General features: G+C 45.6%; 1 protein-coding gene across 1 annotated transcript in view; it reads left to right on the forward strand.

Annotated features, from left to right (window-relative positions):
- Nucleotides 1–17538, forward strand: part of WDFY1 (WD repeat and FYVE domain containing 1) — a 67147-nt gene that overhangs the window by 17902 nt on the left and 31707 nt on the right. Inside the window, exon 2 of the mRNA XM_074191265.1 lies at nt 13475–13542. Within this exon, the coding sequence (XP_074047366.1) occupies nt 13475–13542 (68 nt within the window). The remainder of the gene's footprint in view (nt 1–13474; nt 13543–17538) is intronic.

Below are 17538 nucleotides of genomic sequence, written 5' to 3' on the forward strand. Positions count from 1 at the left end.
TTTGTCTGAAGTCTGCCTGCTCATTATTTCTTGTTTTTTTTTTTTAGCTTCCTTGCCCCCACCTCCCATAGAAGGCAGCCAGTGTGTTAGTCTTTACATTGTTTCCACAGTATACATTTGCTCATCATTTCTTACAGAACTCTAGTCCTCCATCACATTCATTCACATGTCACAAGGTGTTCAGTCATTCCCCACGTGAGGGGCATCCCTTTGATGTCCAGTTCTTTGCCACCCCAAAAAGAAATGCTATGAATATTTTTGTACTTGTTTGTCCTTTTTTTAAAAATTTTTTTTCCAAGCTTTCTCTATGGACTTTTGCTTGTTCTGAAAAACAATTTACCTAGTGAAACTATGGGATGCCAACCCCCCTCCTGCAGCCCAGTCACTTTTTTCTGCTTTAGTACCGTACCTAAACCTGGTTCCCAGCTTCCTCCTAGGGTACCCCCATACTTGCCGTGTGGCACCCTAAACTGCAGTTCACTTGCCCTGATTAAGAACTCAGTTTTTTTATACTTACTGTTTTTCTTTAAAATTCATGTTGACATTGAGTAGCTGTAGAGTTGGTACTTTCATCCCAAATTATGACTTTCTGTTTGCCCAGGCCCAAGGGGGATAATGGTTCTATATGGGTTCTCCATCTATTGACCCTAGGCTTTTAAAGGAGAGCCAGATCCCGAACGAGCAGAGTCCTGCCCAAGGGCCAGCAGAGGCCTGAGAAACCCCCCAGAGGGGCAGCCATCCTCTGGAGGGTGGGCTTCATCCAGGATGCTGTTCAATATCCTTCAGGTCCTCCGAGTTCACGGAGGTCTCTGCTCAGGAGCTGAGGCTGCTGAGCCGCTCCAGGCTTTATAATCTGGGGGTCCCTGTAACCCCACAGGGGAGTGGGGTGAGGCTCATTCTTTGGTCCCAACCCCACTTTGGGGTAGTTTTTAGGCATCTTGGCAGTCGGGGTCAGTCCTAAGCCATTTGTACTCACCATGGTGACTTCCAGTTTGTTCCCTGTGGAACTCTAAAGGGTCAGTGTTCACAGTTGGTTAGCTCATCTGCCCCAACACTGGCATCATCTAGTGAGATTGGGCCAGGGCAAAAGAGAATCCGACCCATCCACCCATCAGGGCCCAAAACAAGCTAAGGAGGAGGGTTGGAAGGTGGCCAGGCCAATGACAGGCTTGTTTACATTGAGTTGTCAATGATTGAAGCTGAAAGTTTTAGAAACTCTACAAATCTGAATATTAACTTTGGGACCTTGGGGTCAGGAAGAGGTTATCAGAATATAAGTAAAATAATTACCAGTGTGGCCGCATAGCAGGGTGATCGTTGGATGTCTGAGGCTGGATTCGGACCTGGGTGCTCCTGGCTCAAGGGCCAATGCTCTGTCCGCCACCCAGCCGCCCCTACTATCATTACTATTTTATTTTATTTTAGGTCTCTTTTTTTCTTTTTTTGGTTTATGCAGGGCAGTGGGATTGGGGTGGCTTGCATGTCACAGCTGGGTGATTGTTAGGTGTACGGGGCCAGATATGGGCTCAGGTGCTTCTGGCTCCAGGGCTGGTGCTCCGTCCACTGTGCCACCTGGCCATACCTACAATTATTACTATTATTTTTTTTATTTTAATTTTTTTCTCTCCCCTTTATCGCTCAAGTGAGTCTATATTTTTTGGGGGGAGGGAGTACTTTGTTTACTCATAAATAAGAATGTTTTATTAATATATAAAAAACATTGTACAAAATAAGAGTAAATATTAAATTACAAAAAAAAAATAATTACCAGTGCAATTTTGTTATGTTCTTTGTCAGTTGAGCTGTAGAATGTTACATGGATAACCATGAGTGCTGGGAGCTAGGGAGAATTGGAGGCTATTTATTGCCAGATAAAACTACCTGAGGTCCAATTTTTGATATATAACTGAGTATTTGGTGCATAGGTGTAAATATATCACTGATGTAGGCATTTTTCCCCCCATAAGATTCTTGTTCACATCATTTAAACCTCAGTCTTTTGTGGAATACAGTTTGGAAAATGCTGCTCTTGGGAATAAGTAAAGAGGGATTTTACTTGGGAAGTAAGTACAATTCTTCTCATTTACGTGCATATGTTACATACTTTTAGGATTTTTATGTTCTAATAGAAAATAAAATTAAAAAATCAAAACTCTCCCAGACTTTGTAATTAGAATCAGAAGGATAATCTAAGGAACTTTTCACCTGTGTTCTTATCATAATTGGTATTGAAAAAACCTGAAAGCTACTGATGTCTTGTTTTCATTACCTTCACTCTATCATCTTCCTTCCCCTTTTGGAAAATAAATCTTATCTCTAAAGAACTCATTTTAAAAAGTCAAGGAACACATCATTTTCAAAGAATTACTACAGGAAAATTGCCCTGATATTCTAGAAGCAGAGGGCAAAATAGAAATGGAGAGAATCCACCAATCCCCCTGAGAAAGAGATCCCAAAAAAACAACCCCCCAGGAATATTGTAGCCAAGTTCCAGAACTCCCAAGTCAAAGAGAAAATATTACAAGCAGCCAGAAGGACACAGTTCAAATATCGTGGAGCTGCAGTCAGGATCACACAGGACTTAGCAGCAGCTACATTGGAAGCTCGTAGGGCTTGGAATATAATATACCGGAAGGCAAAAGAGCTTAGAATGCAGCCAAGAATGAACTACCCAACAAAGCTGAATGTCCTTCCAGGGAAAAAGATGGACTTTCAATGAACCAGGGGAATTTCAAATGTTCCTGTTGGAATGGCCAGAGCTGAACAGAAGGTTTGATCTTCAGATACAGGACTCAGGTGAAGCATGGAGATTGGAGGAGAGGGGGGAAATATGAGGGACTTAATGATGATGAACTGCATGTATAGCATAAAAAGTAATACTGATAATATTCATATGAACCATTCAGTTAATAGAGCAGGTAGAGGGAGCTTTTATAGTTGAAGCACAGGAGAAAGCTGAATTCAAAAATAAAATATGGTGTAAAAATGGAGTCAATAGGAAAAAAAGGGAAATGGAATGGGAGAAAGAAAAAGGAGAGGGGGAATAGTCCAAGATATTTCACATAATAAGATTTTTTTTTTATTACAATGAGCTATTGCAGTGATATGGAAGGGGGGAGGCAAGGGGGAATGAGGGAACCTTTGCTCTCATCAGAGATGGCTAGGAGAGGAAACAGCAAATATACTCAATGGGGTATAGGCATCTGGAGTAAGAAGGAGGGAGGAGCAGGGGGAAGGGGTGGGGATGTGAATAAAGGAGGAGAGGATGGACCATGGGGGTAGAGTGGTCAGATATAACACATTTTCTTTTTTACTTCTTGCAAGGGGCTGGAATTGGAAGGCCTGCCCAGGACCATGGGGCCAGGTGGATTCTGGGCCTAAGGGGTGGTATGGGGGCTCAGGGCTTCATGGCCCCAGGACCAGGGATCTGTCTGCTGCGCCACTCAGCAACCCTACAGCAGAGTCAGAGTGAAAGGAGAGAGAAGATATACTACATGGTAGTGGAGAAATAAGAAAGGAGGGAGTTGCGATCAGCAATGGCAACTTTGGAAAAATATGGGAGCAACTTTTGCGATGGATTTACCATAAAAATGCGATCCACCCATGACAGAGTTGTTGGTGTTGGAACAAAAACTGAAGCACATTTGTTATTATTATTATTTGGGGGAGGGTGCAGGGCAAGTGGGGCTGGGTGGCCTGCCTGGGGCCACATAGCAGGGTGATCTTTGGGTGTCTGGGGCCGGATTCGGACCTAGGTGCTCCTGGCTCAAGGGCCAATGCTCTGTCTGCCACCCAGCCACCCCTACTATTACTACTATTTTATTTTATTTTGGGTCTTTTTTTTTCTTCTTTTTGGTTTTTGCAGGGCAGTGGGGATCGGGTGGCTTGCATGTCACATGGCTGGGTGATTATTGGGTTTATGAGGCTGGATATGGACTCGGGTGCTCGTGGCTCCAGGGCTAGTGCTTCATCCATTGTGCCACCTGGCCATAACTACAATTATTACTATTATTTTTTTAATTTTAATTTTTTTTCTCTCCCCTTTACTTTTTCGCCCAAGCAAGTCTATATTCATGGGGGGAGGGGTATTTTGTTTACTTGTAAACAAGTATATTTTATTAATGTAAAAAAACCATTTGTACAAAATGAGAATAAAAAAAATAAATTAAAAAAAAGTCAAGGAACAAATCCGGTCTCAGACACTTAATAATTACCTAGCTGTGTTGCCTTGGGCAAGCCACTTAACCCCATTTGCCTTGCAAAAAAAACAAAGTCAAGGAGGACATGATGCTCTACCCCAATGATCCTGGCTCCCCACTGTTTACAGGTACCTGACCTGTCTGCTGGTAACATTGCTGCCCCCGAGGACACCAACTCCTTAGGAGCAGAGCAGAGACTAGAACTCGCCTCCTCTGTTCCGAGGCTCTTTCTTTACCTAAAGATCCTATATTTTTACTGTGGATGAAATAATAGTTTAGTGACAGCAGAACATCAGGACCACCATACTCCAGATCCGGCCTTGGCCACTTCTTAGCTGTTTGACCTGGGCACCTGCCTCAGTTTCCACATCTGTAAAATGAGGATAATAGTGCCTTCTTCCCAGGGAGGTTGTTCAGGTAAAATGAAATCATCTTTGTCAAGTGCTTACTGGTGTTTGGCACCTGGTAGGTTCTTAATAAAGTCTTCTTTCCTCCCTTCCTCTTGGTAGGGGAGGGTCAAGGGCTTTCTCTTCACTGTAGTACCATTCCCCTATTTCACACACACAGATTTGTAACCATATGTATGCACATATGTTTTCTGTGCTCTCGTTCTGACTGAGGGGTCTGGCATGAAGCAACCTGAGGTAAGGTGAAGGTGTAGAGGTAGGGGGGCTAGGCTTGTTTGCATGGTCACACGGACACCCTCACAGAGTAATCATGTCAGCTCCTGGGGATTTAACCGCTGTCTCAGTGCTGATGTTCTGTCCCACTCTCTCCACCGGCCTCATTGTCACAAGGGCCAGTAAGATTTCCAACATTCGTCTTGAACCCCTCTTTCCCCCAGCCCTCGCCTCCTCCTTTCTTCCCTTTTACTTTAGAGGGTGGCCCTGGCCTCCAGCCCTCCTCACTTCTCCCCATACATCCAGGCCTGTCCACTTGCCCTCTGCAGCGTCTCTCGGGATACCCCCTCCTTTCCTATGACCCTCTCAGGGTCAGGCCCCCATCCTTTCCTCCTTGGCCTATTGCAGTGGGCATGGGCCGCCTCCAGGTGCCCAGTCCTTTGTCCAGTCCCAGGTCCAGTCGTCTTCCGCCTCCTCAATGGCTCCTGTCCCTTCCCGGATCATCTGGATCCCTTCACCACCAGCCTCTCCCCCACCCGCTGTTCATCCTGCCCGCAGCTCATTCATCTTTGTTGGCGACTCCTCTCCATTGTGCCCACTCCTTGGGCAGGACTGTCTCAGCACAATGTGAGGGACACAGGAGCTCCATCAATGTTTAGTGATTGATTTTGCATTATGGTATCTATGTAGTGGACGCTCAGGGTTGATAAAAGTTGGCGGCTAGTCTTTGTATTAACAAAGTAATGCACAGTCAAGTCTCTGATTGTGCTTTTAGACATTTAAACTCATAAGTTCTGTAAATTTGTAAATTATATTCTAGACATGAACTAGTCCTCCTTTGTTTCCAAAGAAATCTGGGGATGTGAAGATGCGTTTCTCTCTTGTTAGGGCAGTGGCTGCCTGGTCTTGTGGGAGTCCCAGTCTTGCTTTTTATGGGTCATGGGCCCCCTTGATTGACAGATGATGCCTTTCTGAGAAAAAGGTGTTTTGGGGGGATTTTTTTTTAGGTTTTTTGATTTTTGCAAGGCAATGGGGTTAAGTGGCTTGCTTAAAGCCACACAGCTAGGTAATTATTAAGTGTCTGAGGCCAGATTTGAACTCAGGTACTCCTGACTCCAGGGCCAGTACTCTATTTACTGTGCCACCTAGCCCCCCTGAAAAAGGTTTTTAAATACCTAAAATAAAGTACATGGGATCACAAAGGAAGCCCCTTCTATTGAAATACAGTTACCAAACTCTATTTCATAAAGTTGCAGAACCCTTGAAGCTTTCGTGGGCCTTCCTCTGCCTTTCTTTTCTTTCTTCTTCCTGTGCACCCATTCACTTCACAGGTATTTGTGTGTGTGTGTGTGTGTGTGTGTGTGTGTGGTTCTCTACCTGTCTCCAGATGGGTTGTGGGTGATCAGCAGTTGAGCTGCAGAGGGCTGTCTGCTCAGTGCCAACAGGTTACTTGGGACCAAGGGAGGGGCACGCCTCCAAGAGCCCCTTCTGGGGGGAGTGTGACCATGCTGCCTCGGCTTGGTGTGCAACCTGCTCAAGGTCGGAAGGTTCTCTTCACACCTGCTCCTCACAACCTGGGTGACTCTCCTGCTCCTCACAACCTGGGTGACTCTCCTGCTGGGCAGCTCCATCCATGGACCTTCCAGGCCTGGGGAAAGTGAGGAGGGCCTTCCTCTGGGTCTCTTGTTTACAGTCGGCATGTTGCCATCTGATGCCTGCCTGCCATCTGATCTGGCATGAACCACTGACTTTCAAGTAGAGGATCTGGATTCAGACCTTGAGCAAATCTTTCCCTGTCTGGGCCTCCAGGTGTACAGTGTTTGGGACCAAGCTCAGTGGTCTCTCAGATCTGGCCCTAAATCTGTGATATCACAGTCTTTTGACTGTGGACTTCTCTGTTGCCCCTTACAGGGCTCTCAGCTTTAGTTCTGTTGTGGTCATTAAACTAGTGCCAGGCAACTTCCCAAAGGAAATTCTGCCACTTGTGGTTTACTGCTCAGTTCTGGGCCTTGTCCACCGGCACTGCCTCCCACCATGAAGGAGCGCAGGCCCTGCCTCTGACTCCCCTTGTAAGCTTTACCTCCTCAACTCTCCATTTCCTGATCTACAAAATGGGGATGATCCTACTTGTGGCCCCAAACTCCCATGAGGTCATGCAGTGGAAGGGTCTCACAAGGCTTTAATAGATAGGAGCTGTTGAGAAACTCCTGCTAGTCCTCAATGGTTCAGTAGGTTGGGAGGCTGGAAGTCTAGGTGGGGATAGTGTCGGGTTTAGGGGCAGGTGGACCTGAGCAGTAGCAGAGTGCCCCCACCATGATCCCCCGGCAAGTTGCGCCAACCTCTGTTGCAGCAGTGTCATCATCTGTATAAAGGAGAGGATGAAGAGCTGGGATAAAAAGTGCTTGGTAAACCTTAAAACACTAGTACAATGCTGGCTATTATTGTGACCCCCTTCTGGCTTCTTGTAGAATGTATTTGGATATGGAGGCAATATGTCTTTGACTTCTTTTTTATCCTAGAACCATGTTTTCAGCATTTTTGGCACTGTACCCTTATTACCATCTTTACTTTAAAACCATTGAGTGTTGGAGGACCTGTGGGAAAATGGGCCCATCAATATCCAACTAGTCTAGCTCTGGTAAGTGCCCCCCAAGTCACTAAAGCGGGAATGGACAGAGCCCATGCATGCCATGCTGCTGGCCTTCTAGTGCAGAGGTGACTGACCGCCAGAGAATTGTTTTGCTTGATGATGCATATTTGTTACAAAGGTTGGTTTGTTTTTCTTTCAAAAACTTTTTTCATTGCCAGAATGAATGGAGGAGAAAGGGGTTGTGGAAATAATGTGAAACAAGCAGTAGGCTGGATGGTGGAAAGCTTGTGAGGTGAGTAATGTGTAGGAAGACTGGAAAGGTAGAAAGAGGCAAGGTTGTGGCCAACTTTGTATTCACTCTGCTAGGCAATAGGGAGGCTCCGGAGTCTGAGGGGTGGTGGGCAGAGCAGACATCAGGAAGACTGTTGACTTTTCTGTGGAGGATGATTTGAGTAGGGAGGGGAGATGAAATTCTAGACACTTGCAGGGGTCCAGGGAGGAGATGATAAAGGCCTCAACAAAGGGGGCTGAGTGGGTAGTGGGGTGGGGTTATCTGGAAGAGATGTGGAAATTCAAAAATGACAAGGCTTGGAAGCCCCAGTATGCAAGGAAAGTGCAGTTGAGAATATACATGGAGTGGCAGCTAGGTGTCGCAGTGGATAGAGCATTGATCCTGGAGTCAGGAGGACCTGAGTTCAAATCCAGCCTCAGACACTTAATAATCACTTAGCTGTGTGACCTTGGGCAAGTTGCTTAACCCCATTGCCTTGGAAAAAAACAAAAAACAAAATCCAAACAAACAAAAAAGTATATATATATATATATATATATATATATATATATATATATATATGGAAGCTACAGCCATAGGAAAATTCAGAAGTAGGGGAAGAGGGTAATGAGCTGTTTTGGGCTTAATAATCCATTAAGCAGTTGGAGATGTGGGACCTGGCCTTAGGAGGGACAGCAGGTGGAGGGTCACCTGCATGACCATGGCAATTAAACCCTGAGTGCTGACGAGGTCGCCACCAGAGTTTGTAGAGAGTAAAGAGACGGGGACCCCAGGACTGAGGCTCACAATTCCTTCAGCATTCCTTAGGAGAGCTTCAGTCTGTCTTCTGGGACCCAATTTGGGGATGAGCTCTTCAAGATTTCCTCCTTTCCTCATTTTCCTTTATCTTCTCAGTTTTCTTGTGGCGCCTTGCCTGGACCTCCCCTTTATGTTAATCTCACCCACTCAGAATGATTTCCTCTTCTGAAGGTGCTTCCTTCCCTTCCACCCATCCCACATTGTATTAAAGTGCCTTTGAAATGAATATCTGTGTCAGACATATAAGTCAAGTTCTCTAGTTCTAGCTTAGTAGCTTGCATTCTCTTAACTGATTGTCAATGAATAATAGATGGAGGAACAAGGAGATTTGTCTGTATGAGGCATACTTAAAAAGTTGTCTGGGTAGCACTACCTTAAGTCAGGGCTGTCCAACCTTTTAAAAGTTATTATTGAAACAATAGACTATATTTTGATTTCCATTTTAGTAAGAGCTCTTTGTTTATGAAAGCATTTAGTGACCCCCTCAGCACATTTTGGGCAGCCCCACCATAGGTAATGGTCTTTATGCAGGGTAAAGAGGGTGATAAGAGAAAAGTCGAAGTAGGGGTTAGGGAAGAGGAGGGGTCAACGAGAGCCTTGATGCAGTTAAAATGATCAGAAGTTGGGAACTGTTTGGTTGATAGGAGAGAGGGAAGGAAAAAATAACACAAGTGTTTTGAACCTGGCAGATAATAACATTGATTTAGAGAAGGGAAAAGGAAGAGCAGTGGTCTTGTTTTTTTTGGAAGAAGGGGAGCTGATCTCTGTTTGGGACATGTTGAGTTTTAAAGATGTCAGAGGGAGGTAAAGGTAGAGTATAGAAAATGAGGACTGAAGATAGGATGGGTACAGAAAATGTAAAAGAGATGGCCCCACCTCTTCTCAGGATTGATTCTGGAGATCTAAAAGGATTGCTCTGACACAGAAAAGGTTAATTCCTTTGAGATTGGTCTCGGTTTCCTTCTCACTCTGATTCTGGGATTAAAGGGTGAAAATAGCGAGAATCGATTAAAAGCAAAAAATAGTCACCTTTATAATTCTATGCCGATAGACTCTCTGGTCTCTTTACCCAAGTATATGTAAGAGTCTGGAAAATGTTGTGTTCTTCATCCACTCTGGGTTTCACATATGAATGATTCGATGGACCTCTGAAGGTGCTCAGTGACCCAGGGAATAGACCATTGAGTCAGAAAGACCGGGGTTTGGGTCCAATGGAGTCACTTATCTCTCTTAGCCTTAGTTTCCTCCCTCTTCTGTAAAATGCAGATAATAATGGTTGCGATGACGATCAAAGGAGAGAGCCTTGGCAACCCTAAAACCTCCTCAGTCTTAGATGTGGTTGTGGACGTGGAGGAGCCTCTGGAAGGTGGCCTCCTTGTTGTAGGAAGCCATCATTACTAATCAGAAGATCTGTTAGATCTTTCCAAGAATATTGTATGATCCAGGCGTGAGCTTGGGAGATAGTTTGTTGAAGATGGACATTGAAAGAACCAGTCCACTAAACCGAATGGTATTGATCACCAGGAAGATCCAGAGGGGCTCACTCGGGGAAGCCCCCTGTGTATGTGGGGGATGTCATGACCCTTGCAGAGAGAAGAAGCTCACCTGTGTCTTGTGCCCCCCCCCCCCCTTTGGGTATAGTAAGGGTTGAAGAAGTGTTTATTTCCTCCTCTCTATCTTGAGAACTAATTCCTCAGTGGAACAAAATCCCTTCAAACTTCTGTTGGCCCTAGTATGTAGGTTTTCTGCATATTCTGAAGGAACATTTTAAATTCTTCATACAATATATTTGGGGTGAAGATGCAGCAATTCATTGTAATTTGGGGAGAAAAAGAGTTTGTTATAAAAGTCTTTGTGGATCTTTTTTTTTCTTTCTTGTGTTTCTAGTTTCACTTTTTTTTTTTTTTTGGATTTTTCAAGGCAATGGGGTTAAGTGGCTTGGCCAAGGCCACACGGCTAGGTAATTATTAAGTGTCTGAGGTTGGTTTTGAACCCAGGTACTCCTGACTCCAGGGCCAGTGCTTTATCCACTACGCCACCTAGCTGCCCCTCTAGTTTCACTCTTAAATGAGCTTTGAAGTATTTTGTTTAGTTGCACTAATAGCTATGTTCTCTGTAAATTTGTTGTTTTTTAATCTTTGTTGTTGAGCTATTTTATTAGAAGCTTTAGAAAGGTTCACTGAAAGCCATGGGACAGAGACTGAAAGCAGTTGAGACCCTCATTCTGTTAGAGGCTGATCCTCCCCGAGCTGGGTTTGGCAAAGAAGCCGTCTGGTTCAGAGAATGACGGGGCTGGGGGAGAGGAGTCAAGAAGTTAGTTGGGTTTTTAGCTTGTCTTTCATTTTAGAAACCAAATTATATAGGGAAGAAAAAAACTTATAAAATAGTGTTTCTTGGTATATTTTCTTAGAATACTGTGCTTAACTGTCTGAATCTCTTACTGATGCCCAGAATCTCTAAAAACTTCTCTAACTCCATGAGATTAGATAATCTGCTATAATTTTTACCGAGAGACCAGCTGCCCAGGCTGAGCCTGAGACCCCTGGATCAGGCATCGGGACCTTCTTTTTGAAGCTGCAGGAGCAGAGCTGAGTTAGTGCCTTAGAAGCAGAGAGGTTGCCTTCACTGCAGTCCTAGAGGAGTCCTTTGGACCTAGAAATGAAGTTTGTGGATTTACAGGAGATCCCCTGGGAGCATCTCTGTTACATGAGCATCCAGACTTTAGTAGAAGCACCATTCAGAGGTGGTGGACTTTGGTGGCCTCTGTCTTTCAGTCTCTTCCTTTATTTTCACATACTGCATGTGTCTATGTATGTATGTGTGTGTGTACGTGTGTCTGTGCTTGTTTTTATGTGTGTGCATGTGTGTATACACGTGTGTCAGTGTGTATGTGTCTTGTTAAGGCTGTTGCCATCGGTCAGTCTCAAGAGTGTATCGGTTTATTCAGGAAACCTGATTAAAGGGCATTGCCTAACGACCCCAGAGTTAGAACAGGGAGTCAGACGCTCTTCAGGCAGGCTTCCTTGGGCTTCTGGCGTAGACTCTGGGAATGCCTGTGCCCGGGGAGCCTCAGCAAACCCGAGGCCCGCTCTGGGATTGGCTTTATCTGCATGCCCCTTGGTCAGGAAAACATTATCGTGGGCTAAGTGTTACCATAAAAAACTATCGTCTATCCAGTCAGCTACTTTCATCACATTTTAGGAATACTTTGTAGATGTTTTGATTGAACTTTGACAACTAATGTTCTTAACTTGTTATTTCTCAGCTTATGGACATCCACAACCCACACAGTTCAGATTGGTGTTTCTTCATGAGAGATTAGAGGAAAAATCAGTTTTACTTATCCCTTAGAATTACGGCTGATATGTGTGTATCTATATAAAACATATAATGTCAACATAAGTAAGGACAGCTAGATGGTGCAGTGGGTAGAGCACTAGCCCTGAATCAGGAGGACCAGAGTGCAAATCCTTCCTCAGACACTTACTGGCTGTGTGACCTTGGGCAAGTCACTTAACCCTGATTGCCTTCCATCCAGGACCATTTCCAATAGTCCTGATCCCTATCTGGCCACTGGACCCAGATGGTTCTGGAGGAGAAAGTGAGGCTGGTGACTTAGCACAGCACCCCCTCACTCAAGCCCAAGTCATGTGCTTGTCATGGCATCACCTCCCTGATGTCAGGGTCTTCTTTGAGAAGGAAGGACAAATGTTATCATCATATACACATACAGATTTATGTGTGTATTCATATCTCCACATCCAGGGAAATAAATGTGATAATATATCATCAGTATAGACTCCATTCAGGACACGGAATCCACACACACAGTTGTTCTACCATAGTTTGGTTAGGATTCTTAGCCTGCCTTCACAGACATTGTTCACTCCATTGAGGTAGGTGGTGCAGGTATCTTTATCTTCCTTTTACAGATCTGGAACAGTTTCTTAGAGATGGGCGTTAGTCGGGTTCCTGGCCCACTCTCCTAAATCATAGTCCTTAAAAAAGGGACTGTGTTGAATTTGGAATTCCTAGGGTTTTAATTGCATTGATATTCTCCATTTTTTTTATCATACATTATCCTCATAAAAAGGTGGATGGAGCAGATGACACTGTTGACAACATTATGCTGATGAAATCACAGACATCACATTTTAGGAACTTGGGCTGGCTTGAATGGCTGGGGTCAGCCCTGATTAAATCCCGTGGTCTTCTTTGTTGTCTGTACAGTCACACTTTCTCAACTATAAGTTGTTGTTTTTGTTATTCCTTCCTTCCTGCTCTGGTTCTGTGGCTCACACAGATAATAAAATGGTCAGATTCCTGGATGTTCATTTCAGCGTTTTCATTATACCAGACTATTTTCTGAGAGTAGAAGAGCATTCATGGTGGGAACACAAGTTTAATCATCAGATTCCAGAATATTAAAACTTGGAAAAAAGTCATTCTTTTTATGCTGAAAGATGACCCCAAAAAACATCCCTCTTGGTTTGGTACAAGCAGGAAATACAAGTGTGTTGTTTTGGGGATGTTCTGTATCTTTATGTCTCATCATTCTCTAATGTACCCTTTGAGGAAGGCAAGAAAGGGACAGTGGAGAGTCAGCTAGTGTGGATTAGGCACCACCATGGCCCAGACACCTTTACAGTCATGTCTTAGGTACTAGAAACTGGTCAAGTTTCATGGTGTGGCATTCAAGGACTCCACCCCCTCCCCTTTCCTCCTCCTCAAGGGTTTTCTAGATCAGAAAGAGCTGAGGGGCAGCTAGGTGATGTAGTGGATAGAGCACTGGCCCTGGAGTCAGGAGTACCTGAGTTCAAATTCGGCCTCAGACACTTAATAATTACCTAGCTGTGTGGCCTTGGGCAAGCCATTTAACCCCATTTGCCTTGCAAAAAAAAAACCCTAAAAAAAAAAAGATGAGACTGTTCTGGGCAGTGTCAGTCTAGACTCACCTTCTTTCCTGTCTCTACAGGACGATCCGGGTATGGCTGAAGCGAGACAGCGGTCAGTACTGGCCCAGCATTTATCACACAATGGCATGTAAGTCAACTTCATTATTGGGGATCCAAGGCGAGTGCAGGGCATTGGCAGGGGATACCTCTCTTCTGCACTCTTTAATTGAGAAGTCAAACTGGACATGGCACTGCCCGTCACTGGGCAGCACAAGGGTCCTCGGGCCATCTCCGACTTCCCTGATCTGGGACGGAAGGTTTGACTGGAAGGAGCCAGAGTCATGGAGCACCCTCCCATCTGTTTAGGGGTGAGGGGCATTAGACCTGTTAAGCTAAAAGCTTCATCCCAGGTTTCAGAGACTACAGAGCCCTAGCCCCTCCGTGTCCACACTTTGGTGGAGGGGTCCACAAAAACGGCTGGAGCAGGAGATGCTGGTCCTGAGAGCAGCCAAGGACCAGGCCAGCAAGAGGCAAGGCAGTCAGTGCTGAAGGGAACAGGCACAGAGGCCAGATGCCTTGTCGTTTGGCTTCTTTGTGAGGGCTGTTTTGGGAGTGATGTTAGGGTAGTTTTATATTTAGGATGTATAATAAAAAGCAATATTTAGGGGTGGCTAGGTAATGCAGTGGATAGAGCACTGGCCCTGGAATCAGGAGTACCTGAGTTCAAATGTGAGCTCAGTCACTTAATAATTACCTAGCTGTGTGGTCTGGGGAAAGCCACTTAACCCCATTGCCTTGCAAAAAAAACCTGAAAAAAAAAAAAGAAGGAAAGCAATATTTATAGAGAGCTCAGTCCATCCTGACACTAAGTTATCTCCTTCAATCCTCCCACTACCCTCCGAGGTAAGTGCTGTTTTTCTCCCTAATTGACTTTTTTTTTTCCTGGAAAACTTTTATTGTGGGTGAAGAAGCAGGGCAGCTGGACAGTTTAGATGATTCCAATCTTGTTGGCAACATCTAAAGCACCCAACTGACTCTTGGAGAAACTGATACTTCTCCCAAGTACCCTGCTAGTTGGTGTCTGGGGCCAGGTCTGCTGCTCTCCCCACCGACCCACCTTTGTACAGGCCTCCCCTGTAATGCAGGGAGGGTTACCTGGTGGGACTCCGAGTCTTGGAGTTGAGCTCTTGGGAGTGATTCCAGATGGTTAGGTGAAGGACCCTTGCAACATTTCCTCTGGTCTCCCCTCTGAGCAGACACCTTCTCTCTCTTCCACCATTTCTTGTGTGAGGCGTTTAGGTTTTCACAGGGTCCTAGGTTTAGGCCTGGAGGGGTTCAACCAGCTAATCTCATACCCTCATCCGAATGATGATGAGACAGGTCAGGAAGATGTACCCACATCGCTGAGATTGGACCAGGATCCTGGGGGGGTGGCAGATGGCCAGCTCCTTATCTTGGGGTGGGGGGGCTTGGAGTTGCAGGCAGCCAGCTCCTTATCTGGGCCCTGTTATTTGTGATCCATGAGTAGAAGCAAGCCTTCTGGGAAAGAAAAGCAAGACTTGCCCCCCCCCACTTCTCCAGCTAGACCCCTGGCTCTTCTGGGAATGCTGCAAGTCCTACCTGGTTTCCAGGGCAACCCCAGGAGCTTTCCTGGTCCTTCCTTCCATCTGACGGCAGGAGGCCCAGGCCCAGTGGCGGCAGCCTTTCGGGGGTGCCTCCTTTGACTCTGCTGGGCGAGCCCCCAGGGCCATCTCTTATGTCTCTGTTTAAAGCTCTGTCCCTCCCAAAATGCCTTCTCTGTGCCATGGAACATCATTGTGACAACTGTGAGAAGCAGCAGGAGCCTGAAAGTAGATCCCCAGCCCGATACTGGCCCTGCAGCCTCACAGAAAATGCGGTTAAGGCTCTTGGGGATCCCAGAGCCAAGCCCGGCCTCATCAGTCCAATGCACCTCACCTCTGCCCACTATGCTTTGGAGGGAGCCCTTGACAGCTGGCAGTCAGCCTTGAGGAGCCGCCCCGAGGGGAGGAGTTTGACTTGTTCTTCCCACTCTGCTCCCAGGAACAGGGTCATTCTTGTAGCGGCAGTCCTGTCTTATAAATTGAAGTTCAGCAGAGTGTTTTCTATGCCTTGTTCCATCTGATCCTCCTAATGATCCTGGAGGGGTTCTTAGGACCCCTTTGTATCAAGGGGAAGGAAGACTAGTCTCCAGAGGGCAGTGGTTAGCAAGGAATGAAGCAGGACTTGAACCTGGGTCTCTCCTGACTGCTAGTTCAATACTCTTTCCATCCTGGTGTTGTACCCAAAGAGTGAGATGGAGACCAGAATTTAATAAGTTTGGAGATCTTTAATATTCCCGGGGACTGCCCGGGGATGAAGAGTACCTAAATCAGACAGTATCTGAGTGTTCAGGGTATAGGGTTTTTATAGTGTTTTGAGGGGGAGGTACTGAGAGCAAGCAGGATACAGAAGCAAAGAGAGCAGTTAGATATATTGTCTTGTTATACTAATACAAACATATATAAACATATATATGGCTCAGTATAGATAGGGGGCTGGACAGAGTGGGAAAGGGTCAGGGTCTCTGTGTTATGTCTGAACACGTTTCCTGAGATGGAGGGAGTCACTTATTCACAGGCTTCCCACAGGTTTGAGGGAGTGAACTTTACTATCTTACGGTTCCAGCTGCATCTGGGGAAGAGAAGACAGTCCTGGGAGGAAGTAGGAATCTTACAGATAAAGCAAGATAATTAGGCTAACAAGGGGGCTTTGTAAATCTTTAGACAATTTTATGGTATATCCATGACCCCTTGGGTCCTATCAGATTATTTTCAGACCCAAAGGTGCCTAGCCAAAGTTATATTTCTGAGGAATTTCTCAGGGCCCAGAAGGATGTCAGGGACCCCTTTCTATACAGGAATTTCACAAACATTGATGTTGTACTTCACTGGCAGTTCCATTTATATATACCTGTAGCTTAGTAATTCCTTGCTTTTATAAAATAGCAATAGGGAATGCACACTGACCACAGGTCAGATTGATAAGAGCAAGTCTGACCATTTCAGTCCTCTGTTCCTTTGGGACTGAAATGCTTCCTAATTTGGCCCCCTCCATAAGAGACGGCTGGGGGCGGGGTCCCTGGAGTCAGAACACCTGAGTCCTACCATGGGACCCTGGCCAAGTCACTCCACTGTCATCTGCCTCAGGGCACCTCCCTCCAGGCGCGAGGATCGTGAGTTAGAATGAAGAGATCTGTGTCAAGCCCATTGCAGGGGTCCTGATACCTTCCCTCTCCTCCTCCCTCCCTGCCTTTCCAGGCTGCTTCCCTTCATGTTCTTTTTTAATTTTTATTTATTTAAGGTGTTGAGGTTAAGTGGCTTGCCCAGGGTCACACAGCTAGGCAATTATTAAGTGTCTGAGGTCAGATTTGAACTCAGGTCCTCCTATCAGGGCCAGTGCTCTACTCACTGCACCATCTAAGCTGCTGCCCAGGCTGCTTCTCTCCTCCACACATTCCCTGAGATGCAGTGACCTCAGCCCTCATGCTTGCCCCTCTGGGCTCCTGCTGGGGTGCTTGCCCTGCTCCCCTCTGGCTCCCTTCCAGCCACAGCCACCATCACCTCTTCTCCCTTTGTGCCAGTCCCTCGCTCCATCAGTAGCAGTTTGACCCAAAGGGTTTGACCTTGGCTCCTTGGGAGAGCAAGGTCCAATGCCCACCAAGAAGTATGTAGGGCCCTGGATCTGGTTGCCCACTGTCAGTACCTTGCAGAAAAATCACTGTGGAAATCTACCTTTACATGTAGCTGGAAAAATAAGTAAATTTATTAAAGAGACAGAGAGAGATCTGCTAAAAAAATTGCTCATTGACCATCTAGCAGATCTGAGTCCATCAACAGACCAGCTTGGCTAGACCCAAAGTCATTCTTGTTAGCTGACAAAGATCACACCGCCGTCCCCCAGTGTGGCAGATGTTGGATGGGGCTTGCTTTTTGGGGGGCATATTCACCTGCAACTTTTCTGCTGATAAAAACAACTGAAACAAACAACTTTCAACCAATTATTTACTAATAAATAATTGCTTTTCTGTTAAGGCCACTAAGTTATTTTTAAAAATCTAAGCACTAGGGGGCAGCTATATGGTGCA

This window comes from Macrotis lagotis, chromosome 6 (assembly GCF_037893015.1).
Source record: "Macrotis lagotis isolate mMagLag1 chromosome 6, bilby.v1.9.chrom.fasta, whole genome shotgun sequence".
NCBI classification, from domain to species: Eukaryota; Metazoa; Chordata; class Mammalia; order Peramelemorphia; family Peramelidae; genus Macrotis; species Macrotis lagotis.